This window comes from Cydia fagiglandana, chromosome 8 (genome assembly GCF_963556715.1).
Source record: "Cydia fagiglandana chromosome 8, ilCydFagi1.1, whole genome shotgun sequence".
Taxonomy (NCBI): Eukaryota; Metazoa; Arthropoda; class Insecta; order Lepidoptera; family Tortricidae; genus Cydia; species Cydia fagiglandana.
In genome coordinates this window covers 16571227-16598100 of record NC_085939.1, presented here as the reverse complement: position 1 = coordinate 16598100, position 26874 = coordinate 16571227, and the positions used below count along the sequence as shown (strand labels likewise).

General features: G+C 40.1%; 1 protein-coding gene across 1 annotated transcript in view; it reads right to left on the bottom strand.

Annotated features, from left to right (window-relative positions):
- LOC134666837 (phospholipase D2) overlaps nt 1-26668 on the bottom strand; it is a 32527-nt gene extending 5859 nt beyond the window's left edge. The window contains exons 1-19 of the mRNA XM_063524154.1: nt 26120-26668; nt 22155-22352; nt 20009-20165; nt 17649-17838; nt 17022-17098; nt 16521-16641; nt 16043-16194; nt 15290-15421; nt 13923-14071; nt 13476-13711; nt 12295-12399; nt 10442-10581; nt 9518-9679; nt 8029-8356; nt 5729-5918; nt 4651-4783; nt 3756-3864; nt 2889-3059; nt 2276-2442 (exon numbers count right to left, since the gene is read on the bottom strand). Of these exons, the coding sequence (XP_063380224.1) occupies nt 2276-2442; nt 2889-3059; nt 3756-3864; nt 4651-4783; nt 5729-5918; nt 8029-8356; nt 9518-9679; nt 10442-10581; nt 12295-12399; nt 13476-13711; nt 13923-14071; nt 15290-15421; nt 16043-16194; nt 16521-16641; nt 17022-17098; nt 17649-17838; nt 20009-20165; nt 22155-22352; nt 26120-26318 (3116 nt within the window). The 5' untranslated portion in view covers nt 26319-26668. The remainder of the gene's footprint in view (nt 1-2275; nt 2443-2888; nt 3060-3755; nt 3865-4650; nt 4784-5728; nt 5919-8028; nt 8357-9517; nt 9680-10441; nt 10582-12294; nt 12400-13475; nt 13712-13922; nt 14072-15289; nt 15422-16042; nt 16195-16520; nt 16642-17021; nt 17099-17648; nt 17839-20008; nt 20166-22154; nt 22353-26119) is intronic.
- Nucleotides 26669-26874: the final 206 nt, after the last annotated feature.

Sequence of the window (26874 nt, the reverse complement as noted above, 5' to 3'; positions counted from 1 at the left end):
AATACGATCATTTATATTCTTCTGCTTTCATAAGTAATAGTTTTAGGTTTTTAAAAAGCGTTTTTCAATTAAAAGACATGTCAAGATCGCTTACCTTCTTGCAAGTTCTTTCTAATGCTAAAAAAAACGAACTATAACTACAAAAAAGTCATTCACAGAAGCCACGCGGATGACTCGAGCTTACACGCGCATAAAAGCCGTACCAGTCATAGAATGAACAGTTGGAATTGAAAATATGTTGCGCGAGAATACGGTAAACGATTGAATAAGTTTTCCGATAGCTCCACACGGTATGGAACATGAACACGGATGGATTTTTAAATGGGAGACTCAGGGCATCTATTTGATCCCTTTCTGCTACGGGAAATTGGTCTTAGACCTTCCCTAAATTTGTAATTAGAGTCTGTGCGGAAAGAGAAGAGTCGTGGCAGAAACGGGAACTAACATTTTAAATTTTATATGGCAATCAAACCTTTGACACCTGTCTTGTAAAAAGTAAACAAACTTCTGTCAATGTATATTTTTATTAACAAAAACCGCAAGTTTTATGTATAAAATATTTTCAAAACACGATAAAACCGTACATAAAACTACAAGGAAAATTATATTTAACATTGTTCGGTTTTGTCAGCGGGAAGAAAACGGCTAAAAGCCGACTATCGACTTACAAAAAGTCGCGGAACGTATTTCCGCTATTCGCGGGTATTGATGTTGTATTTAATATTAAATAATTACCTATTTAATAAGCCCCCTAAGTAACTTGTCTCCGGTACATAATCGGTAAGTATATTCATTCAAAATATATTAATTTTCATAAATATGCAGGTCATTCATGATCTTTAAAATAACTGACAAATAGTCTTGATACTTGCCATTTTATGCATATTTATATGTAATTTCTTTTTCAGGATTGTGTAAAAGTAGCTACGGTATCTCGAATAAAAGACCGCTAAGTAGGTGATATGCAAGAATTCGTAATCTACGTGCCGGATTTAAGCACATCCAGTTCAGATGAAGATAGTTCTATGAGTGTCCCTGGTTGTTTTGAAGCTAGCTCAAACATAAGTGACATTGAATATTTTAATTCAGACTTCGATTACAAAGAATAAAACTTTTTCTAATAAAATATTTCTTTATTTGTAGGTTCTGTTAGTTACGAAATTATATTTCATATTTAGCAGTGACTTTTCGACGAAGTAAAATATCGTGAGATGAGAGAACCCGACATATCCCAATAAGGCCTACCTATAGACGGTCAAGCAAATCTTGTCAGTAGAAAAAGGCGCGAAATTCAAATTTTCTATGAGACGATATCCCTATTCCCTTCGCGCCTACATTTTTCAAATTTGCCGCCTTTTTCTACTGACAAGATCTGCTTGACCAAGTATACTTATGCACTATTTTTATTCATATTCATATTTATTATTAATAATGTACACATACATTACAAGTCAAGTTTACAATGGGTGAAATATATCTCAGATGAAATTACAGTTCTATTGCCCAATTTCTACCCGATCTACCCGGTTTTAATAACTGTTGGACTGCACAGATTAGGCAATACATAAATGAGACTCGTATCTTGTTTGGTACTAAAATTACAGTTGTATTGGGCAGATTCTTAAATAGTTTTAGCAGTTTTGTCAATCGCAGTCACTTTTTAGTATCTGAGATATAAAAACAAGTGTGTTTTAAAAAGACAACTAGTGCCTGCGCTAAATCAGAGGATTGAGTTGACGAGCCGACACCACCACCAGGATCCGTTTAGTAAGCCGTGGTAAAAAACCGGAACAAAAGGGATTGAAATATCATGACCTTTAGTGTCGTACTATAATCACGTGACCAGTGTTGTCAGCATAGCAAAAACCATAAAATAGCACTGGCGCGCCCTCAAATCCCACGACTCTTCTCTTTCCGCACAGACTCTAACGGTTAAACGTGGCATTTACAGATTTCAGAAAAAATGCACAGTCAGCGACCTCCCTGTCATGAGAGCCTCCCCTCGTGTATTTTTCTTAATTACTCGTAATGCATGTTAATTATAAGATGTAATAATTTATTGAAAAGATGTATCCCGCCGAGTTTGTTGCCGGTCCCATATTGGGATACCCTCCTCCAATTGAGGGGTGATTTAAATCTTCTCGGGGCAGAGGTGTACGTACGGTTGGAGCCGGTAAAGGTTTATTTGACGTTCATAAGGGCATTGTAATATGCCTACTTAAATAAACTATTTTTTATCTTTATCTTTTTTTATCTTTATCTTATCTTTTATTACCTGCAAATGCTCTGATAGTTCCAGTGCGTGACGGCATGTAGCGAGGTGCCCGAGGGCCCCCCCACCTCCCCCTCGAAGCCAGGCAGCAGCGGCATCACCACGTACACGCGGAACGTCTCATTAGCGCGGTGCGCGCGCATTATCCGGTTGAATAACGCTTCCCCTATCTGTAATGGAAAATAGTTTTTCAAAATTATAGTTTTTGTGCCACAATTATTTGGTTCTTCACAGATTGACTTGTATGCGACATTGTAAAGAAAGAACTGATACTCAATGTAGACACAGTGATGGTATCCACGTACCTACGCTTCGTGAATGGTTTGCTCCACCGTGTCCGGGTCCAGATCCTGTAGGGAGGTGTCTAGATATGGTATATACCTGGTTCCTCATAGCCTGACTGATTCGCGACATTGTTATAAAGTAATGGTTCTTGGTATAGATATAGTGCTGCGCGCGTGTGATGGTATTCACGTAAGCTTCGTGTATGCTTTGCTCCACCGTTTCCAGGTCTTTGCACCACCGTGTCCGGGTCTTTGCACCACCGTGTCCGGGTCTTTGCACCACTGTGTCCGGGTACAGATCATGTAGGGAGGAATCTAGATGTTGTATTTACCTGGTTCCTCACGGCCTGGCTGGTTCGCGACAATGTTATAAAGAACTGGTTCTCGATGTAGATATAGTGCTGAGCGCGTGTGATAGTGTCCACGTACGCTTCGTGTATGCTTTGCTCCACCGTGTCCGGGTCTAGGAATCCGCAGGACCAGCTCGACACGCTCCGTAGCACCTGAAAAGACAGTGTGCTTAAAATACAGGTTTAGGGCCCCAAATATTATTAGGAGCCTATACGGTGTCCCGTGTCCCACTGTTGGACAAAGGCCTCCCCGCCCTCGATTTCCATTCGTCTCTGTTTTGAGCAAATAAAAGTTAGAAAATTCGAGGAATTACGAGCTTAATTACAATGGCAGCAATGAATCTTTGGTTGTCTTGAACAAACAACACCCCACTACCGGTTGTTATATAACGGCGGGGAGTTTATTCTAGAACAATTATTTTCACAGCAGTCAAAAGACAATCAAGTTTAGAATAAATTTAAAAGTGGAAAAGTTACTGTCTTGGGTGAGACTTGAACTCACGGCCTCTGAGAGATCGACATACCAGCGCTCTGTCGTCTAAGCCACCAAAACCTCATCCATAGCCAGCAAATCTTTCCAACATAATATATGGGTCTAGGAAACCCAAGCGATATCTACCGTAAGAGCGTTACACTTCCTAAACGGCCCCCGGAGTTACAAGTCATATTGACAATCAATTCAAAAGGAGACTATAATATCCCCTAGCCGCCCAGAGACCTATAAAAAGGTCTCCTATACCATTATAATTTGAACTTTGTGTTGACAAAATAAAATTTCATTTTGCTTGGCAAGGTTTGAAGTATGGGCGGCTAGAGGTTATGTTAATTTAGGAGTAAAGATGTGGTTACCTGACATGACATGTTGTGTATGTCAGTGTTCAGATACTTTTCCAGCTCTGGCAACGGTTTGATCTCGGAGTACGTCTTCGGCAGAAGGTATGGGTAGCTCGCGGTTTGCCTAAAAATAAGGTTTGATTAACTGTACATATGTGACGTTTTCAAGCAAAAGTACGATATTGTCACTTACCATAAGGACGAAAATTGCTTGAATCTTTATACGAAAAACACCTTTTGCTTGAAAACGACACATATACTTACTGGTTTTTAACTATGCAAATATGCAAAAAAACCAAGCACTAACATTATGCAAATAATATTATTTCGATTTATGCGCTAAAGAGTACAGTCACGAGCTTTAATTTGGGACCCATTTCCATTAAATGTTGTTAGAACATTCGTAAACGTAAGTAAATGTCGATGGTAAACATGTCAATGAATTATGACACTGCGTTAAAATATTAGCTCTAAATAGCGTCAATTTGCTACACGATATTCAACCTTAGGTGGGCCCCAAATTAAAGCTCGTGACTGTGTACCTATAGCATAGAAATAACGAAACTTACTTATATCCCTTACTAAGCTTACTATAGTTACGGCCCGGTCACGACTTTGTGTGACCGGCGGCGGCGGCGGCGACAACCATAGGTGGAAACGAATGGCCCGATCGCTGTCTTGCTCCAACCTATGGTTGCCGCCGCCGCCGCCAGTCGCGCAACGTCGTGGCCGGGCCGTTATTGTTATTCTATTGGCTACTTGAGAAGTGCATGGTGAGGGTAAGGCGATCACAGCGCATGTCATATCTCTAGAGACGCATCTCACTGCTGCTCACTGTACTACAACTCCCATGTCATGCCAAGGCATATTGGATATTAAGTTCTATACCACAAGGTTGACATTAGCTCACCTGGCCTTCTCCAGTTTAATAGCGTTCCATCGTTGTATGAAGTGCCTCGCTACGTCTCTCGCGGCCGCGCCTTGTACCACGACTCCGATGTCGTGCCACGGCATTCTGGGCGTTGAGTTGCGGTCCACAAGGTCTAAAATGGTGTTAAAATGTAGTTAGTTCGTGTAGATTCTGTCTGGCTCTTTTATTATTGTTGTATGTATGAATGGAATACAGATCAATGAGGTACGTAAGTATAGATGTGAAATGTTATGTTTCTAGCTTGTTTAGTGTATTACGGTTATTTTCATAGTGTAATATCATACGGTATTCTACTTTGGGGTAAAATCAGCTTGCATACAGACTATATTCATGATTCGAAAACAATAATTTATTGCGGTAAGGTGTATTTGTGTAATTCCGAATGCTTCAAAATAAACATTATAATAAAATTAAATAGTCTATGTGCGTGTCCCCCTGCTGGGCAAAGGCCTTCCCTCTCCCTTTCCAAGCCTCCCTGTGTTGAGCAAAATCCCGCTAATTCCGCTGGAACGCATCCAAGTCGTCCCGCCATCTCTTTCTCGGTCTGCCTCTTCCACGACTACACTGGGGATGCCATCTAGTAGCTATTTTGGCCCACCTGTCATCATGCATCCGGCAGACATAGGCTAATAAAAATTTGGCTTACCAACAAAAGGCAGGTCCAGGCTGTTGAAGTCCTTAACGATGAAGTTGGTGTAGTCCTTCCCTATCCACAGCTTGGAGTTGCCCTCGATGCCCTCCAGCTTGTCCTTAGTGCTCTCCGTGATCACGCGGCCCTCGACCACCTGGGCGAGCGGCGGCGGTTTGCTCACGCTTTTGCCACAGAATAAATAATAGTACTAGGTGTAGAAGACTCACTCTCTAACAAAACGCGTCTGTTACGATCAGGACAGATCCATATTTGTCAGCGGCCATCCGCTAGGTGGCGACAGCGCCACGCGCGGCTTATGGCTAGCCACCAAAATTGCTGTGGAACGGATGTACTTGTAGCTACCCGTAGCAAAGTGATGAAGTCGCGGAGTGAGCCACGCCTGCTTTTGCTGAACATTTGGCTTACCAACAAAAGGCAGGTCCAGGCTATTGAAGTCTTTAACGATGAAGTTGGTGTAGTCCTTCCCTATCCACAGCTTAGAGTTGCCCTCGATGCCCTCCAGCTTGTCCTTGGTGCTCTCCGTGATCACTCGCCCCTCCACCACTTGCGCGAGCGGCGGCGGCTTGCTCACGCTTTTGCTTCTCGTCACCATTCCCTGGACAAATTCAAAACTTACTATTTATACTATTCATAGAGCATAGCATGATCTCCTAAAAATGTGGCCCCGATTTAAGATTGGACGCTGAAGTTGTCTAAATGGGGTTGGCCGATTAAAGTCTTTAGTAGATGGCGCCAGCATAGCATGCCCTGTCAATCCCTAGAATTGTGTTAAATTCTTGTTTTTTTTTAATGGAATTTTATGCCCTGGATGGCAGCCCTTTAAGCCAAATCAATCAATCAATCAATCAATCAATCATTTATTGCGCCATGGTTACAACAAGAGATGTTACAACATTTATACAAGTAAGTACCTCATGGACCCTAAAAGGGTATGACAAACATTTCCTTAAACTAAGATTTATAATATTTACATATGTCATGCAATACAGCACAATAAGTAGCATCCTATTAAATTATTAAATTATATAAATAAAACTAATAAATTACATATTAAAGCTATCTGCAAAGAAATCATTAATAGAATAATATACTTTTCTCGCAAGGAACCATTTCAATCTTTTTGTATATGTTGTCTCTCTTTCTTCTGCCTTTATAAAGTCCGGAATATGATTGTAGCATTTAGCTGCTGCATAAAGAGGGCTTTTCCTATATATTTGTAATTTAGGCGCGGGTAGTTCAAGTTTGTATTTTAGCCTTCGATTTGGCAGCTGTTTGAACAAGTGTATGTTTTTTTTGACATAAATACATAATTCTAAAATATAAAGACATGGTAGCGTAAGTATGCCGTGCTCAAAAAAATGTGGCTTGCAGCTATCGGGTTCTTGGATACCCACCAATACACGAACGCATTTTTTCTGCATGACAAATATGTCGTGTGCATCTGTACTGTCGCCCCATATTACAATCCCATAACGTAGCCAAGACTGTGTAAAGGCATAGTAAGCTGACAGTGCTGTACCAAAGTTTGTTGTTTTCCGGAGCGTAAAGAGTCCGTACAGAAACTGGGATATTTTCGTTTTAACGCATGCGATGTGAGTTTTCCAGTTGATATGGTTATCTAGAGTAACACCTAGTAGTTTGAAATGCTCTACTTCTTCAATTTCCGTGTTATCTAGTAATAATTCTAATTGTAGAGGCGTTCTTTGATGTGGATAAAATTGTATTAATTTAGTTTTATTCGTATTTATTGTTAAATTGTGGTCGCGCATCCATTCATTTATATTATTTAAGGTTTGTGTTAGTTTTACATTACAATTTTCCGTATTATCGAAATCAAAAAGGAGAGAAACGTCATCTGCAAATAAAGTGCATTTGGCATCGATCTCCTTCGGGAGATCATTAATATATAATAAAAAGAGGAGACAACCTAAAACACTTCCCTGTGGGATTGAGCCTTGCGCTTCTATAATATTTGACCGAATTATTTCCATCTCATTAGTAGACGGATTTAGGTATTCGATTTGGACAAGCTGCGTTCGCTTCTCTAGGTAAGATTTGAACCAGTCATGAGCTAACCCTCTAATTCCCGATCCGTATAATTTGTTGAGCAATATTCTATGTGAAACTTTGTCGTATGCTTTCGCGTATCTCATAGAACTAGAGTAAAGGGCAAGCTATGATAGCGCTATCTATGTAAACCTTTGACAGTTGCCAACCCCATTGTACGCAGTGAGCAAAATTTTATATGCTTTTGGAGCATATTTAAGAAGTACGTCCGTGGTAAACAAGCATACATCCCGCCTGATGGTACGTGGTTACAGTAACTTATGGACGCTTGCAAACACCACACACACTAAAGAGATACACACTGCATTTATTAGGTTATCACGCCAATAACGAACATTACATCCGTACATGGATGTCACATGCGCCTTGCCGAACTTAGTGAGAAACTTCCTTGAACTTTCGATTGTCAAAAATATTATCATATTTTATTGTATGTTTGTTTTATTGTTAATTTGATAATTCTTCAAGGAACGACAGCCACATATACTTATTTGGAGTTAATTGTAAAAATGTTGTAAGACCTGTGCGCACACACGTCACGCAAGCGGTGTGCCGTCTCTCATAAGCAACTGTATATTACAACGCGCACGTGCACGTCTACGCAGCCGGTGTGCACAGGCCTTGCCTGCAATTCCTACCTTCGTAGTTAACGCGTCCGTCAGCAACACCTGATCATTCGACTGCGCATATTTCTCCGCTTTCTTCCTCTCCGAGTCATCAAACTCTCTCTCATTCCTTCCCTCCTCATAAGGAGGATACACTATACTCAATATATCTTTGGATCTCTCTGTTATCTTATTGAGCACGTTCCTCCTTTCTACTGGACTGTCATCTTTGTCCGTCCGTGTGTTTGGGGTTATTAGTAGATGGTCGCCTGGTTGGAGTTGAGGTAGGTCCGGGTCGGGGGTGTTGGGATCGATGGTTGATTTTTCTTCTTCCACTTCTGTGGTTGCGATTTGGATGGTACTGGAAATAGAAGATATGAATAAATGTAGTGTTATGTGGTTAAGTAGTGTTTCGCATTGAAAGGAAATAGATTGACAATACATGACAGAAATAGCCACCACCACCATACTCAGTTTAAGTCATTGAAATTTAAACCAAATGATTTGGAAAATAGAGTTGATTTTCCTTTGGTTCACTGCCGTTCTGAGTGTGGAACATGCCACCGCCGGGAGAGCTAGATGTTTTCTCCGTGGTTTTAATGACTAAGTACTGACTAAATGCGAGTAAAACCGTAAAATATGTATGTATAGGTATAACTCACTCGTTGGCTCCAATGATGATGTCCCTAGAGTGTTTGGCGAGCTCGAGCGTGACGTCACCGCCGTTCTGAGTGTGGAACATGCCGCCGCCGGGGGAGCTGGACGTTTTCTTCTTGATTCTGATGACTAAATGCGAGTAAAACCGTAAAATATGTATGTATAGGTATAACTTACTCATTGGCTCCAATGATGATGTCCCTAGAGTGTTTGGCGAGCTCGAGCGTGACGTCACCGCCGTTCTGAGTGTGGAACATGCCGCCGCGGGGGGAGCTGGACGTTTTCTTCTTGATTCTGATGACTAAATGCGAGTAAAACCGTAAAATATGTATGTATAGGTATAACTTACTCATTGGCCCCAATGATGATTTCCCTAGAGTGTTTGGCGAGCTCGAGCGTGACGTCACCGCCGTTCTGAGTGTGGAACATGCCGCCGCCGGGGGAGCTGGACGTTTTCTTCTTGATTCTGATGACTAAATGCGAGTAAAACCGTAAAATATGTATGTATAGGTATAACTCACTCATTGGCTCCAATGATGATGTCCCTAGAGTGTTTGGCGAGCTCGAGCGTGACGTCACCGCCGTTCTGAGTGTGGAACATGCCGCCGCCGGGGGAGCTGGACGTTTTCTTCTTGATTCTGATGACTAAATGCGAGTAAAACCGTAAAATATGTATGTATAGGTATAACTCACTCATTGGCTCCAATGATGATGTCCCTAGAGTGTTTGGCGAGCTCGAGCGTGACGTCACCGCCGTTCTGAGTGTGGAACATGCCGCCGCCGGGGGAGCTGGACGTTTTCTTCTTGATTCTGATGACTAAATGCGAGTAAAACCGTAAAATATGTATGTATAGGTATAACTCACTCATTGGCTCCAATGATGATGTCCCTAGAGTGTTTGGCGAGCTCGAGCGTGACGTCACCGCCGTTTTGAGTGTGGAACATGCCGCCGCCGGGGGAGCTGGACGTTTTCTTCTTCGTTCTGATGGAGTAAGAGGTCTGCGTGATGTTGCCTAGGTCCGTCAGCCTGGAAGATAAAATTAGATAAATTATAATAATAAGTAATATCTTGAGAGACTCGCTATTGTATCAAGGGTCAGATGCAGAAGGCGGAGATCTTGGACTCGGCGCGGATAGTCCGCCGGTTCCTCTCTCTGCGGCTCTGGCCACCGGTAGCTTGGGCATTGCCCCGCTGCTGGCGGCACCCTAGGTTAGGTTTCTTTATAATGTGTTATATATGTATTTTTTTATTGTTTTGTAAGTGTTTTTATATTTTACTTTTATATTCATATTATAAATGATCTAGCCTAAAGGCCGTTACACACTATCGCACCGCACCGCGACCTTGGTGCGTCGCACCCATAAGTGAGAGCGAGAAACAGATGTGTGTTATGGCCTTAAGATATTACATGAATAAAGAATAAAAGAAATGAATAATATCCAACATGATCTATCTTTATTACCTAATCACGTATAATTACTTTTTTTAACGATTTAGAGCCATTGTGGGCATTAAGTCATAGTCATAGTGTTTATTTGCTAGAATTATGGTACATTGTAGAATCTACAATGTACATATATAGTGGACATGATTTGGGTTTTGAGATTTTCAAGGTCTTTGTTTCAAAGAGACTAGTTCCATCTAGTTCACTGCAACAAACCTGTGTTTATAGTCGTCCCACCGTCCGTAGCAGAGGTCAATGCCGCCGCTCCGGTGTGCGAGCGGGACATTACTATATACGTGCATAGCGCTGTCTCGCCCGCACATCGGAGTATGAGTACAACTAACCTGTGTTTGTAGTCGTCCCACCGGCCGTAGCAGAGGTCGATCCCGCCGAGGAAGGCGACGCACTGGTCGACGACGACGATCTTCTCGTGGTGCGCCCAGAACAGGATCCCGCCGCGCGCGTGGTCTGGGTGACGGAAAACCTACGTTACCAATGCTAGAATTAGGGCTGATATAAGCCCGATTTAGGGCCAGTTGCACCAACCACATTTGACAGACTGATCAACGTCAGCCGGCGCCCCCCGGCGCTTTACTATGAAACTTTCCATGCATAAAAATTTAGCAAACTCTTTAATAATACGAACAGTTTGGTGCAACCGACGCTTAGACGATGCGAGAACTCTGCGAGTTTCATGCCATTGCGGGTTTTGATCGGTCGGTTGAATTGGAACGTAACCAACAGTCCGCAATGTAACTAAAATCGCATGCGAGCTCTTGCATCGTCTAAATGAGCCCTTAGGGTCGGTTGCACCAAACTGGTCGTATCGTTAACGAGTTCGCTAAATTTTTATGTATGGAAAGTATTATAGTAAGGCGCCGGGGCGCGCCGGCTGACGTTGATCAGTCTGTCAAATGTGGTTGGTGCAACTGGCCCTTAGACGGCGCGGCGCGCGAACTCGCATGCGATTTTAGTTACCTATATCGCGGACTGTGGATTTCGTCCGATTCAACCGACGAATCAAAACCCGCAATGGTATGAAACTCGCATGCGAGTTCTGTCATCGTCTAAATCAGCCCTTAGGCTGCGTTTCCAACAGAGATGTGCGAGGATGCCTAGCGAGAGATGAGCTTTGTTAAGAGCCAATAAATAATTGCCGACTAGAGTTGCGTTGGGCGAGGATAGGCGGTTCTATTCAATCTTAACAAACACATCCCTCGCTACGCATTCTCGCACATCTCTGGTGGGAACGCAGCCTTAAACCTCTTGACTGCCACAATCTTACGTAACTTACGATGGTAATTTAATAAATTATGATAGTGCATTGTAAACTAATAAATGTGGGTGGCGGCCAAAAGGTTAACCGTTTCATGGACACCGACATGTAAATACAAATTTTTTTAAACTTATTTCTTCTTATGACAAACTAGCACTTCAATACCTATTACTTTATACTGACTCAATTTCGCATCGATGCAATTCGAAAGGTTAAATAGTTAAACTTATTTAGAACTGTCAAAACGATTTGCTAATATGGAATTTATATGAAACATTACATCGTGACGTCACGGTCAACTCACTTATATTTTATATTTCTATCCGATTTATTAAATAGAACTTGAGTTTAAAAATAACTCCTATCTGTGTTTTTCTAATAATTATCTGGTGCTTTATTTCATGCATGGTGTAATAGTTATTTACGATACAAGTGCGAAAAAGAGGAAATTCGAAACGAGTGGCGATAAATTAAAACACGACCGAAGGGAGTGTTTTAAATCGACACGAGTTGCGAATTATGTATTCGCACGTGTATCGTACAACGTTTTACAGTAAATATGGCCCTTTAAACTTTTGACATCGCACGAAAAATGCTATTTTATGCACTAGTGCGGAAAAATAGGACCATATGTACTGTAATAGTTATTTACGATACAAGTGCGAAAAATAGGAAATTCGAAACGAGTGGCGATAAATTAAAACACGACCGAAGGGAGTGTTTTAAATCGACACGAGTTGCGAATTACCTATTCGTACGTGTATCGTACAACGTTTTACAGTACATATGGCCCTTTAAACTTTTGACATCGCACGAAAAGTGCTATTTTACGTACTAGTGCGGGAAAATAGGACCATATGTACTGTAAAATAATTTATTTAATTAAATACAGTATAATACCCTATTACTATTAATAATCACCTTAATATTTTCGCTGGCCAATCGGCTCTTGCTGTAAAAGCTGTTGATGCCGAGCGCCATCCCCACTTCCTTGTACAGCAGTATGAAGATCTTCACGCCTTGGGCCTGAAATAAAATCGATTGTTAATACATGAAATGCGCGTACAGATGTAGTGCATAATTGTTTTCCATCGTATTTTCTCGGAAACGTTCGTATTCGTCATGCTACTTTAGTCAACCTCACTATAGAGAAATATAGTAAGAATAGAGTGCTCACTCCATACATCAGTTTTGGTACGAAAACGACTATTAGGGTAACATTCCATTTCTAACCGCAGTTGCGCTACTGGTACTGAACGCGTCGCTGTTACTGTCAATTTCCATAGTAAAATGAACAGTAGTGCAGCTGCGGTTGGAAATGGACTGTCACCTTTATTCTCGCATTCGACATCTAGCATCGAGTAGCGGAATTATCAGTACCCCATGTGTCCAGGTATATTTTACAGATATGGTCTTCCGCAAAATGTCCAATTTTAAATATTTATCATCCTAAATGGGGAAATATGTACATGTAATATAAACAATTTTAAATATTCAATCTGCAATAAATTATAATCTGGACTGATTTATCAATGCGCATTCTCTTTTAGAGAGGTCCATGGTTTCTGTGTTTGTGTTGTTTGACTTGTTTAAACATCAATCCAACCGCAGACTGCGCCAGTAAAGTGTTTAAATATGGAAGCACTCACCGCTTCTCTCTTAGATAGTTCCTGTTTAGAGAACATACCGCATAGATTCAACATTGATTTACTTACCTACTTACGAAGATCCTACCACGGACTGCGCCAATTACTTAGATTGGATATATTTATCGAATTCACCGCTTTTCTGATGAATATATACTATCTAGCGTCCAATAATCTCCAGTGCATCCTATTCATGTATATGTCTAGACTGAGATGCCGATCGGCGATGAAAATTTCTTCCTTAGCAATTTCCGTGGCTTCTATGACCGCGCTAGTTAAGTTGATATAGTTAGTCAAACCAATTTGTCAGTCGTAAGAACCAGGAAAACTAAACTCATCCTTTTCTTTTGGGTGCTAAGTACAGTGCGTAAGACAAAGATACTATGATTCTCTTTATCTATGATTGAAATGAGACAGTCCTTTGACAAACTACGAGTATATATCAAATGAACTCACCGCTTTCCTCTTTAGTAAAGTATCCAGCCTCCAATAGTTCCCGTTAAGAGCAGGCCTCTTCATATATATCTCTGGACTGAGCCACCAATCGGCGATGAATATTTCTTCTTTGGCGAGCTCCATAGCTTCGGCGACGGCAGCCAAGTAGGGTGAGCCGTCCACGAAGGTGCCGACGGGCGTGGCGGCGCGCGGCGGCGCGAACGAATGGTGGACGTTTGGGTGTGTGAATTCTCGAGCTATGAAAATGAATTAGCATTACCAGAGACCGCAAAATATCTTAGGTTACCTAACAATAAACACTTGGTCGTCTAGAGAGGATGGAAGGGGATTACAATACAATACAAATCCTCTTTATTGCACAACCTCAATAAAACGTTTACAGAGATACATACATAATACATAAAGACAGACATTGAGGGTGAAATTTAAAGGTAATAATATAATTACCAGTCTGATTGGCGACGGCCTTGAGGTACTGCATCCACTCCTTGCTCTTCCGCTTCGTCCAGCACTTTATGACCATCTGTCGACTCTGGTTCAGGATCTGCAGGCCATGGTTCAGACCGGTGGAGTACATGCCGCTTGATACTTCGAAACTGTGAAATATAGCTATAGTCAGTAGCGGTCACTAAGCGGGCGAGTTGTTTCAAATTATCATGGCCCGATTTTCATTGTTCGAGAACTCCTGTGTGTAAAGTTTGTTCTATAAAAAAAGTCATTTTTGATAGAAATTTTTAACTTAAGGACCATGATTTATTTAACGTAAGGAGAAAACTATTTTATGGGATAATATTTGCAAAAGTGTCCAGCTGTCAGCTGTAAGTTGTTAATATAGTAATAGTTTCAAATCTCTCCAGAGTAGCGCTAGAGTAGCTAAGAACGTAGCCGTTATTGACGGGGTGAAGTGCGATGTCAATGATTTGATTTTTTTTTTATCAAATACTCTAGGTATTGTGGCGACACCTATTTAAGGATTTTTGACGGACACTTTTTGATATTTACATAGAGATTGTTCTCCTTACCTCTACCCTCCATATTAATAAACTTCAAGATTTCCATTGAATAGTCAACTTGGTTAGTTCAAAATACATATGTGTATTAACTCTACACATTTTATGATATGTATTAGTTTATGTAATGCATGGATATTATTGCTCGAGGAACATAATCCATGTTTGAAATGTTAAAAACTGTTATTCGATAATTATGTACAAATCCATGAAGTAATATGAGACCGTCTTGAAAGTTTAATTTAAACCAACAAATGTTAAAAATATTAGCACATGGCTTGTCCAGAAACTATACTCACATTTCAATGAGCTGCATGGAATAAAAATAACAGATCGTTATTAGAGTTTACAAATACATATGTAAAGCATATTTATTTTCCTATACTTCATTCCAGATGTATATGACAGAAGTAAGAATGGTTCTTTATAGAGTTTATAATGTATTCATAGGATATCATTCAATAAGTAACATTATTTCTCAATTATAGGCATTTTCATTCTAACTTGTACTTTAAAGCCCGTCTTAAGTCGTGTTTCAGTAACGTCTAACCGTTACATTCCTGACAAAATGTACGAGATTTGACATTGACAGTCAGTTTTATAACGATTGCTATCCGGCCATTTAGGGGACACAGTTAAGTGAAAATGCCCTTAAACGCTATAAACCTTGTTCTAAATTAATATCTATCAATCATTTTCGACTTTTGGTAAAGTAGAACTTCTGATGAAGACCATATACTGATGGGATGTCGGACTTTTTAACATCAGTTGGTCCTTTAATTATTTTAAGTTTTTTGGACTCACCCCTGGTCGAACAGCATGACGGCCTTGACGGACCCGTCGCTGGGCCGCAGGTACCCGAAGAACGTGTCCTTGACGAACAACCACCGCTCCTGCCATTTCGCGCACACCAGACCCGTGCAGAAGTAGTTACATCTGCAATAACACATCTATTCAACTCTTTGAACACCAAAGACCAATGGCTGATTTGCCCTAAGGCACAGTAGGCAAATTGTGATAAAAAATCGCTGAAGTTAACAAGAAATAAGTGCGTAAATATTCAATAGCATCGCGCACATTATGGCGGGCCACTTACACCCCATTTTATAAACATAGATAGGGTGTATGATGTAATGGAATGTAAAGAAGACATCAACGGACGCTCTCAGATACAGCCCAATATCAACTTCCGTGGATTCCGAGAAGGTTCACGATGACGCGCCACACACGATAGGCGTGGCGTTCAAAGGGTTAAGACAGAGTCACAGGGGCCACTAGGATACAAATTAATTCAGTGAAGCTCAATGAAGCTTATCTTTCCTCGCTAGGAAAAGTGTGGTCTCGTTGGGCATCATGCCTTCTTGCCCTTACTCCAATATGAACAACAGAGAGGGCAATGACTGTCTTTCTCACCTGACACACACTGCCGCTCCTAATAGGCCGAAGCAGTTCCACCCAGCTTGCCCGGGTTGGGTGGAACCGGTGCGTTTCAGCACCATGCCTTCATGCCCTTACTCCAATATGAACAACAGAGAGGGCAATGACTGTCTTTCTCACCTGACACACACAGCCGCTCCTAATAGGCCGAAGCAGTTACACCCAGCTTGCCCGGGTTGGGTGGAACCGGTGCGCTTCAGCACCATGCCTTCCTTGCCCTTACACCCAAACTCTGATATGAACGACAGGTTTGACACTTCAAGGAATTTGACCTGTTGATAGACAATTATTGTTGAATATACAATAGCTTGGAAAACTTCACAAACATACGTACTCTAGTAAATAATTACGAGGATTTTCACGTAAATTTGATTGATTAAAAACTGCTTTTCGAGAGGATGAAAAATCAATGTATGAACCATAAGTTCCTATCTACCGAGATGCTCAGAATTAGATGTTACTTTTATTTTCATCAATCTAATATTTAACATTAGGATTTTTACAAAAATGACTGCCATTTTATCCAATTCTGAATATTACTTTAGTTATGTTAAGATGTTGACCTAAAAGTCATAGAAACCATTTTGTAGTAACTTACCGTCTCGTGGTGATTCCTATAAATGGAAATATTGAGTAAATTGTATAAATATTCTTCTAGCTGCTTCATCCTTAGCTGGATTCCCTCGTATGTGACCATTACCTCTGGCTTCTTTGGAAATCTGAAATAGGACAATTTTCTTCTTGCAACAGTCACGTCAGTAAAAAGTCATGCACGATATTTGCGGTTCTGCCAAAATAGGTTGAGTCAAAGTTTAAGTCAATTTTAATCAGTGCCACTTTGTGCCTTGTCGCAGTGACAATCAATATGAAAACCGTTAATTAGTATTATAACTGTGTAACTATGACCAATGTTTGTGACGTGACCTAACGAACCCCCGGAGTTAAGGGGTAGTAGGGCTACGAGTATATGAAATCAGTAGATACTCGACTCAACACAGAAAGACTCTGGCCAACACATGTCCTTTGGCTGCGGCGATCTCTTATAATCCGGTTGGCCATACGTCTGTTAGCCACTACTATAAAATAAAACCGTTATTACCTGGGCAACGCGCCTTTTCTTTTTTTCGGCCGAGCCATTTTCTTCGACTGACTTCGTGGTAAGGCCTCCAGAGCAACCTTAAAATAATACAAAGTAGTATTATTTACAATTGGACAATACAGGAAAGTACTAATGGATTACCTACTTATGTAAACTAATGTTGGTAATGTTACATGCCGCTATGTAAACTAATGTTGGTAATATTACATGCCACTATGTAACAAACTAATGTTGGTAATGTTGTTTGTTTTTTTTTCTGTTTATTTCTCACTGCACCCACATGGACGCTTTTCTGTTTCATCCTATGGTTGACTGGTAGAGAATGCCTATACCGGCATTAAGTCCGCCTGTTGTACTTTTTGTATGTGCAATAAAGTTTAAAATAAATAAATAAATAAATAATGTTACATGTGAAGCTGGTGTGGGTGGCATAGGCTACATTTTAAGCCGGCTTTGAAAGATGACATCTTTTAAAGAAAAAAACCGTAGCTGGGTTAGTTTTCCAAAGGTCCTGTTTGTGTGTGGTGTAATTACCTTTTTTGCCTTTTCTCGTAGTGGAGCGTCGTCGGGAAGGGGATGTCGAGCGTCAGCTGCTGGTGCAGGTACAGTATGTGCTTGTAGCGTTACCTTCTCAGCCTTCTCCTCGTTGTTGAACGTGTTCTTGAAGCTGGCGCGGCGCGACTTGTGCGTCTTGGTGGGGAAGGGGATGTCGAGCGACGCGCGGTACAGCGTCAGCTGCTGGTGCAGGTACAGTATGTGCTTGTAGCGCTTGCGGACCGTCCATGTGAAGTCGCCGTGTTGGAGGTTAATTGTGTATCTGTGATAAGAAGAATATATAATATACCCTTATTCTTAGCCTTTGTATATCAATTAAAGCCCGTCCTATATCTATTAAGTTAAGACACGTCCAGACGGGATGATGACTTAGATCAGAAAACAATTGGCATCAATGTCATCTAGCGTCCACACGTACACAATTTCATAGTGGAATTTGCAAGCCAATGTCCTTCAATTTCATTTTGATGTCCACGCCACAGGTGGTCAATTTAATCACGTTTAAATTGACAACTTAATCAGATTGGGCGATAAATGTTTTACCCCTTTATGGTCCTGATTCATAAACTTTACGGGCCTGATTTTGTTAAATTATGTTTAATCCCTTTCTTACAAATACATAAGTCAAAATGACAGATATTTAAAGACCATCCATTCATTATTGCTAATTCAGGTCAATAACGCGTATATGAATAACGACATTAGTGTTTATCCCTTTCTAAGAAACACATTATTTTAATTTAAACCAAAATATTACTTTGCTAATCCGTGTAAACGATAACGTGCTAGTCAATCAGTGCTAACCCGTTATACTTACTTGCGTATTTTTTTACATGCAATTAATGTTCCCACCCTCCCACCGCAAAAATAAATACGCAAATAAATATAACAAACCACCACCAAAAGAATAATACTCGACACGTGTTTCGCCTCGAGGCATCCTCAGGAGTTGTTGACGGTCTGACGCCCGACAACGGAAACCGTCGGTAAGTAATATTTTGGTTTAAATTAATATGGATTTTCGCAAAGTAACGCCTGATTCTATTCACATTATTTTAAGACACAGATATTGCTTGAAAATGGATCGGCCCACCGTAATCCCAGTGGCATGGCACATACGTTTGACTGGTGTGGTCGCGTCCATAGAAGCGCTATGACCTATTGCGCTTCATGCAATTCTAATGCAGCTCAATTTAAGGGGCATCAGCGTATTTTAAGCAACGGCGTGGCAGTTAATAATTCAAGATAGTGTTTAATAAGTAGGCATATTTTAATATCTTGCTTATAAAACTGTATTGTTTGCATGCTGTTCGTGGACAGCTGAATAAGGAGAACAACAAACGTGAACATCTGTAACTGTACCCTTTTCACGCAAATAAATGATTTATGATTTAAAGAGTATTATGACGCATAACTATCACGCAATGAGTCATTAAATTACGCCCGCTATATGCAACTTGATAACTAGCTAATTAAAACATTAGATACGATAACGATTATCACTATTTATTTATTATTTATTTTATTCCCGCACCAAAAACCCCGATGTATGATAATAACTAATAAAGCATGCATGTTTTACCCGACCAGTAATCTCGAGTACATTGCATACTTAAATGATGACTAACTCAGCACAGTGGCTCATCAAACCAATTACCTTAATTGAACTAGTGTTCAATGTTTTAAGCAAATTGACCGCATACAATACAATACAAATACTCTTTATTGCACACCTCATTGCAGAAAAAAATACAAATAATACAGGAGGAAGAGGTGCATACCTATGTGTTAATAGATTTCAACCTTAGAGTTTCGAGTTAAGGTTAAAATTAAATTGGACTTTTGCAAAATGTGACTTGTCTTCAAATGAATCACCAAACTTTATTAACTAATTGGAATATTTAGTTTATTTTTTGGAAAACCCCAGATTGGCGCGGCCTGGAAAAGGGTTAATGATTAGTCTGTGGTAATTATATAGTAATTAATACTTGGTATTACGTAATCTGACCGAGCTATTGATATTCTACAGGAAAACACAGTTACGCCAGTGGGGAGACACTTGACTTCGGGCAAACTCGGCTCCGTTCGGTTCAGCACTGCTCCGAGCAATTATTAGGGTTGACATTGACACAACTTGACGTCCCTGTGCGACGTGCGTGCACGACCACAGATAAGATAATGACTTGAATTTTGACAACCCTAAATAACCGAAAGGGATAGTGCCATAAGTCGGAAAGGGATATCTTGATTCAACTCTGAATCGCTGTCGTTCTTCGGTTGTGTTGTGTCCTATGACTATTACTTATCCTGTGGTTACCTGACCGCAGTGGCCGCGTCAAACTTATATCAATTTCAACCTTATTACGATGGAATAAGGTATAATATAAACAAGACTGACGCAAAGGCGATAATGAATGAACGAAAATACTTACAAATTAGGGTTTAGTAGGTGTGTAGTCACGCTGCGCTCGTTCTCTTCTATTCTGACCTTTATTTCCACGCCGGGAATGAACACTTTCCTGTGCACCGATTTGAACTTGATCGGTGGGTCATGGACGGTTTTGTATGGCACGGAATTGGATTGTGTGGCTGAAACAAGGCATTAAGTTTTAATTTATTATGTTAATCAACTGTCAATTACTTATTTACTATTTTATGTTGTTGTCCCGTCGTCAGCTATCAACGTCACCCGACGCGCCGCCGCGGTTTAATATGAAACTTTCCATACAATACAATTTAGCGATCTTTTTAACGATAACAAACAGTTTGGTGCAACCGACCCTTAGTAGAAGGGAGAGGCCTATGTTCAGCAGTGGACGTCTTATGGCTGAGATGATGATGACCCTTAGTTTTTCGACACTAGTAGCATAGCGTGTTATAAGATTTTATACCACATTCTGTTAATCTCGTCTCTGTCTCTGTCTGTTAAACATTGGTAATTTTAATGCCATAACCTCCAAAGGCGGTATATATAGTACTTAATCAGTTCAAGGAAATTTAAATCATATTCAATTGGAACAGAGTTGGTTTTGCTTTATTTCGTTCTGTTTTCGAAGAAAGCAAAATCAACTCTGATTCGTACACCGTAGGTTCAAATCTAGTGGCAAATTTTGCATTTTTCATTTGTATGGCTGGGCCTTAGAAGGATGAAACTAGTAACCCATGAAACCGGTAAGTGATAATAAAAAACTATTGCCCATATTGATATGTGACGTCCCACGGGAAAAGGTACCTTATGGCAGTTGGCGCTTATTACTAACGCCGCTCCAATATTATTGCGGCGCTATGCCGCCATAAGGTTTTGCCGTGGAACGTTACATATAGACTTGGGGGCTATTCATAAATAACGTCATTTCATATTAGGGGGGTCTGGACATCGGATGACGGTAGCATGAAGTAGGAGGAAATGGGGTCATTTGAAGCATGGTTTTTGGATGATTATAGGGGGGGGGGGTCAAAAATCGATGACGTAATTTATGGTCAGCCCCTTGGTGGCGATTTTTTACACGTGTTTATGTTCGATGTTCGATTTTTCTTGTTTAGTGGTTTGGCATGAAAAAAAATCTCTAGTATCTTACGCTCTTATCGATGTCGGTAATCAGTGGCCGAGTGAAAAAACATTTTTTTATATTTCTTTAGTATAAAAAACAAAGAACTTTAAAGTCGGTCAGCAGATAATTATGTAGTAAGTAAATGAATTACACAGGCTTAATACAAAGACAATAGAGATAGACATGCACGATGGCACTTGTAATTATTTTGTATCGGTTATCTACAATATTTATTAGTTGTTTCTTATCCGATTTGATGAGTAATATAGTTATCGTACCTATCACTGTTTTATTTTTATACTCCGGCCGGCATTATAGCATTGACAAACAAAAACAAAAGCCACCTATTTAACGGCCCGGCTTTGCGCGACCGGCGGCGGCGGCGACGGCGGCAACCGTAGGTGGGAATGGGAACGAAAGGTCCGATCGCTGTGTCTCGCTGTAACCTATGGCCGCAGCTTGCCGCTAACGCCGCTGTGCGATGTCGTGGTCGTAGGGTTCCGTACCCAAAGAGTAAAAACGGGACCCTATTACTAAGACTCCGCTGTCCGTCTCTCTGTCACATGGCTACGTCTCATAAACCGTGATAGCTAGACGGTTGAAATTTTCACAGATGATGTACCTATTTCTGTTTCGGCTACAACAACAAATATTAAAAACAGAATAAAATAATGATTTAAGTACGGCTAAATAAATAAATAAATAAACGTATTATTTTTTTGCCGTTTTTCACGTAATGGTACGGAACCCTTCGTGCGCGAGTCCGTCTCGCACTTGGCCGGTTTTTATTATTTAGTAGACTGTACTTCTAATAAAGCCGCGAAACCATACCGGAAGGCGCAGCGTAGGTAGACCCCCCACAAGGTGGACTGATGACGACCTGGTAAAGGTCGCGGGAGTCCGCTGGATGCGGGTGGCGCAATACCGGTCATTGTGGCACTCTTTGGGGGAGGATAGGCCTCCTCTGGCTGATATGATGATGATGATGATGATGATGACTCCTAAAGCTAATAAACCATGCACTCACCAACAGCATCAGTCTCTTCTTTCCCACTCTTATCTGTTTCAATAATGGAGAGCGACTCCGGAACAGCCAGGCTCAGGTCGAAGTCGGAATCCGGCCCAGGGTTGGGGTCGAACTTGGTGAACATCTGCAGGCAGTCCTGGGCCGATGATGGAGTCGGGGTGTCCATGCCGTAGTTTGTGTAGCTGTATAGTTCCTCATCTGGAATTGAATGAATGAAATGAACGAATGAACTTATTTGCAGTTATTGTATTTTTTTTTGTTTGATTATTGTGCAAATTTACTGATTTTTCAATCTTTAAATAGTTCAAATGCACCGCGAAGGCGTACCTGCGCAAGATTTCTGTGGATTATGAGCGTTACATAAGTTGGGCTAATTAGGCGCGCAATCTGAGGCAAACATACTGGCGCATTCACAGCGCAATAGCGCATTCTCTAATGGCCGGTTTAGATTCGCGGCTCGTGGCTCGTCTCGCGGCGCGTCTCGTGGCACGCCTCGAGCGTGTAAGCTCGTCGAGCTAATGACTACACTCTCGCCTCGTGGCTCGTCTCGTGGCTCGTAAGATCATCGAGCTAATATATTTTAAACACTAACGTCACGGCATAAGGTTTATAACCGAATGACAAGCCGAACGCGAGTAAACGCAAGCGCGCCTCCCGCGCGAGCCCCTTTGGCTCGTGCTCAAAAAACCGCTCCTCCATGCGAGCTAGGCGAGCGCGAGCCGAGCCGCGAGACGAGCTACGAGCCCACCGCTTAGACTCGCGTCTCGTGGCGTCGTGGCGCGGCTCGCGGCTCGGCTCGTGGCTCGCGCGAGAATGTAAATCGCTTGTAAGGAAGGAAATTTAACCCCTAAAAGAGGGTGAAAATTGTGTTAATTAGTTTTATCGATATACGGCGGCGGCTATGCTATTAGGTAATACACATAACTAAATCCCTAACTCCTGTTAAGGGCCATAACATAAAAGGTAAATTCTGTGTAGTATGTCATTATTTATGAAATGATTCATCAAACAATGGGGACAAACCGAGACGAATGAGTCTAGAGGTAAAGTTATCTTGCCTGTCGTGCATGTAATCTATCTAATACAAACGGGCAATTCTAGTTTATTTATTTATATACATATATATTTCGGGGATCTCAGACACGGCTCTAACGATTTCGATGAAATTTGCTTTAAGGGGGTTTTCGGGTGCGATAAATCGATTTAGCTGGGTCTTACATTTGGGAAAACACGCATTTTTGAGTTTTTATATGTTTCCCAGATATTATAATTTATATTAGATATGTCGGAGTTATTCCATAAATGAGGTACTTTAAAAATTTTGCGACACGTAGTCAGTAGAGACGACTATGCGCTGAAATTATCTCTACTATTCTGTTTTGTATTTAAAACGAAATATTATACTACATAATTATGTAAAGCAATTAGAGTGCCAAGTATTTTATTTAATGACAGTGAAATAATTTTGGCGCATTGTTCTACAACAGATAATATTCTGACGCATGCCTATTGTAAATGTTTCCTTGATATCATGATATGATACCTAATACCTACTCAATGCTAACCCTAAAATAAACACAAGGCTAACTTCTTCTACTGAAATATATTTAGTTCTTACTGTGAACGAGGCTCGGAACCAGTGTTTTCTTCAAAAAATACCGGTATTATTGTTACGTTCTTTTTCGTTATCGGTTTATTATTTAATTTTAATGGGACAATCTAATAATACAAAGTTGTTACCTAAATCACCCTAAATACATGATTTAGTCCTACGTAAGGAGCATAAAATTATTAAAAATATTGGGTTACTTCGGGTTTTTAAAAAACCGGTTCCGAGCCTTTGGGGACATCCATTAATTACGTCACACGAATTTCTAGGTTTTTTGACCCCTCCCCCCTCCTTGTCACACTTGGTCACATTTGGCAAACCCCTCCCCCCTAGTGTGACGTCACATTTTTTCCACGAAATCGCCAAATCGAATTAAGTAAGTACCTAAGTATTATTAATATTTTATCAAAATATTTTTGACGATATAAATATTAATAATTTTATAACCCAAAACTGCTTAGGAAAGAACATTAAACGAATAAAAACGAGTATCGTTTTAAAAACTTGTTATTTAAATGTACAGCGAATAAAATCATTTAAAGAAATTTTCGGTTACTGATGAAGTTAAAGTGACCTCACAAAGTTTATGTCTCCCCCTCCCCCATGTCACAATATGTCACATTTTCTTGACCCCCTCCCTCCCCCTAAACGTGTGATGTAATTAATGGATGACCCCTTTAATGTGACACATGTTTGATTAACATTATCTGATATCACTGCACATCAAATCCTAGATAAGGAAAAAAGAAATAAATAATGGTATTAGTATTTGTTTTTCTATCAGCAACATGCATCATAAATAATCATTATCATTGTGGTCATACTAAATCCCAGAACCATATTTGCTTAACCTTTTCTGAAACGGAACTTTAAAGAATGATAATGACAAGGTATTTTATTGGACAAAAATGTTTTAAGAATATTTTTATTTGTATTTTTTTTTTATATTATGTAACTGATGTGTTTTGACACAGTATAAACTTACCGAAGTATTACTACGACATATCATTTAAGGGGCCCACAGATTACCAGTTCGCCGGACTGTCAGTTGTTCGGAACTGTCACTTTTTGCGGTTAACTGACAGGTCAATATCATCCGGCAGACTGGTAATCAGTGGGCCCGTTTACTCAACATACCAATGTAGTTGCTATAATTTAGCTATTTTGCTAATAAGATCATAGGTCACTTTAATGTAAGGTTTACTCGGGTAATTCCGAATGTCGAAAACTGTCGGATAATTCCGAAAAGAGACTTTTACTATAATGGAATTTAGGGTGATTTTCATCTGAATTTCGGAATTATCTGACATTCGGTATTACCCGAATACACCTTATGGAGTTTGCATGGCGAGAACCAGAAATTCCCTTCTGCTAGTGTTTGTTGTTTTTGTATGGAATATAAGTACTACTGGGAGCACTCCTATTATTTCAGTACTTTGAGAATAAACTGTATCTTTGATTGTACGGCAACAGCTAAGTTCATGTATGTGTTGAGGTTTCATAAAGTTTTCACAGAAATATAGACACCAGCTCAGTGGCGTAGCTAGCATGGGTGGCCCCCGGTGCGGAAATTGTCGGCGTCACTCCAAAGTTCAATCAAAATTGTAAAATATATTTAAAAAGAGTAATTGTAATTTATGTTAAATAGCTCAGGATTTACTCCATCGCTTTCAATTTACATGATTTTTATAGGTGGCACTACTAATATTCACGGTTGGGTGTCACCCATTTATAGTTCGTATTTTTTAGCATTAGAAATAAGGTAAACAATCTTCAAGTGTCTTTTAATTGAAAAACACATTTTAAAAATAAGTTACGGCAAATATGTAACAATTATGAATGTAATACGATCATTTATATTCTTCTGCTTTCAAAAGTAATAGTTACTGATTTTTATAAAGCGTTTTTCAATTAAAAGACATGTCAAGATCGCTTACCTTCTTGCAAGTTCTTTCTAATGCTAAAAAAAACGAACTATAGGGGTGGACCGCCCCCGCCGCCCCCCCCCCTAGCTACACCACTGCACCAGCTATATTTCTAAACAGACATCCTAAAAAAAACCAGACTGTCATACCTCATAGCCATTAGCACTAATACTATGTTATGGATAATAAATTCCTGATATCAGCAAAGCACTTAAACCACTTCAGACCAATAGAACATTTCACTTCCAACATTATTAAAATAAACACACTATTTAATTTCATTACATTAACTTGAACTGAACCACCACAGCAAGTGATTTTATCCACAAAAAAAAAAAACACTTGAAACTTAGAACAGCTGTGTTCACTTCACTATTTGGCAAATTATTACGGCAATTAGTCGCTTTCCATTTTTAAAAATAAAACACTACCTCGCTTGATTAGGTTGTGGAAGCTGAGTGTCAACTCTTTTGAAGCCATATGTTCCTGGTAGTTATGAATTGGAGGAAATTTCCGCAGGTGTGCACGGCACCCGTTTGCACGGTACGTAATGTGTTGTCCATTACACGGTACAAATTTAACACTTGTGTACATAATCTCTCTGATAAGATAAAGTAAATGATATCGCATCTCAGTTTAATGACAATAGTCATCGAAATTGGTTGGTTCCGTGTCGGATTTAGCAAAAAAATTACCTTGGCGAGGGAGACACGCCTCAATGCACAAGGCTAAGCTTTTTCAATAAAAACAAAGTGAAAAATACTTACTAATAACTCGATTAGAATATTCCAATTGTAAAGGTTATCTGCACATGATGGACTGGCGTTTCACTAAGACTGTCACTGTTTTAAGTTAAAAATAATAAAAGAAAACAGTCAATTATCGTATCATGGGAACTATTAGTTAGTTCAAGGCGATTTCAATAAAAACACTGTTCAAATTCAAAGCCGATGACGTCAACTGTCACCAGTGGTAGTAAACCTTTTCTTGCGTTTGACGTTTGTTTATAAATAATTGTCCTTTTTAACCGATTACTAAAAGGAGGTTCTCTATTCTTTTTACATTTACTGATAACTATATAATAAATAAATAATTCATGTTGTTTTTTAAATCTTTATTTTTATTCTAGCAAGTTAGTTTTGTCAATAAAAAAGGCTGGTCATTTTAAAAATGTAAGCGCGAAGTA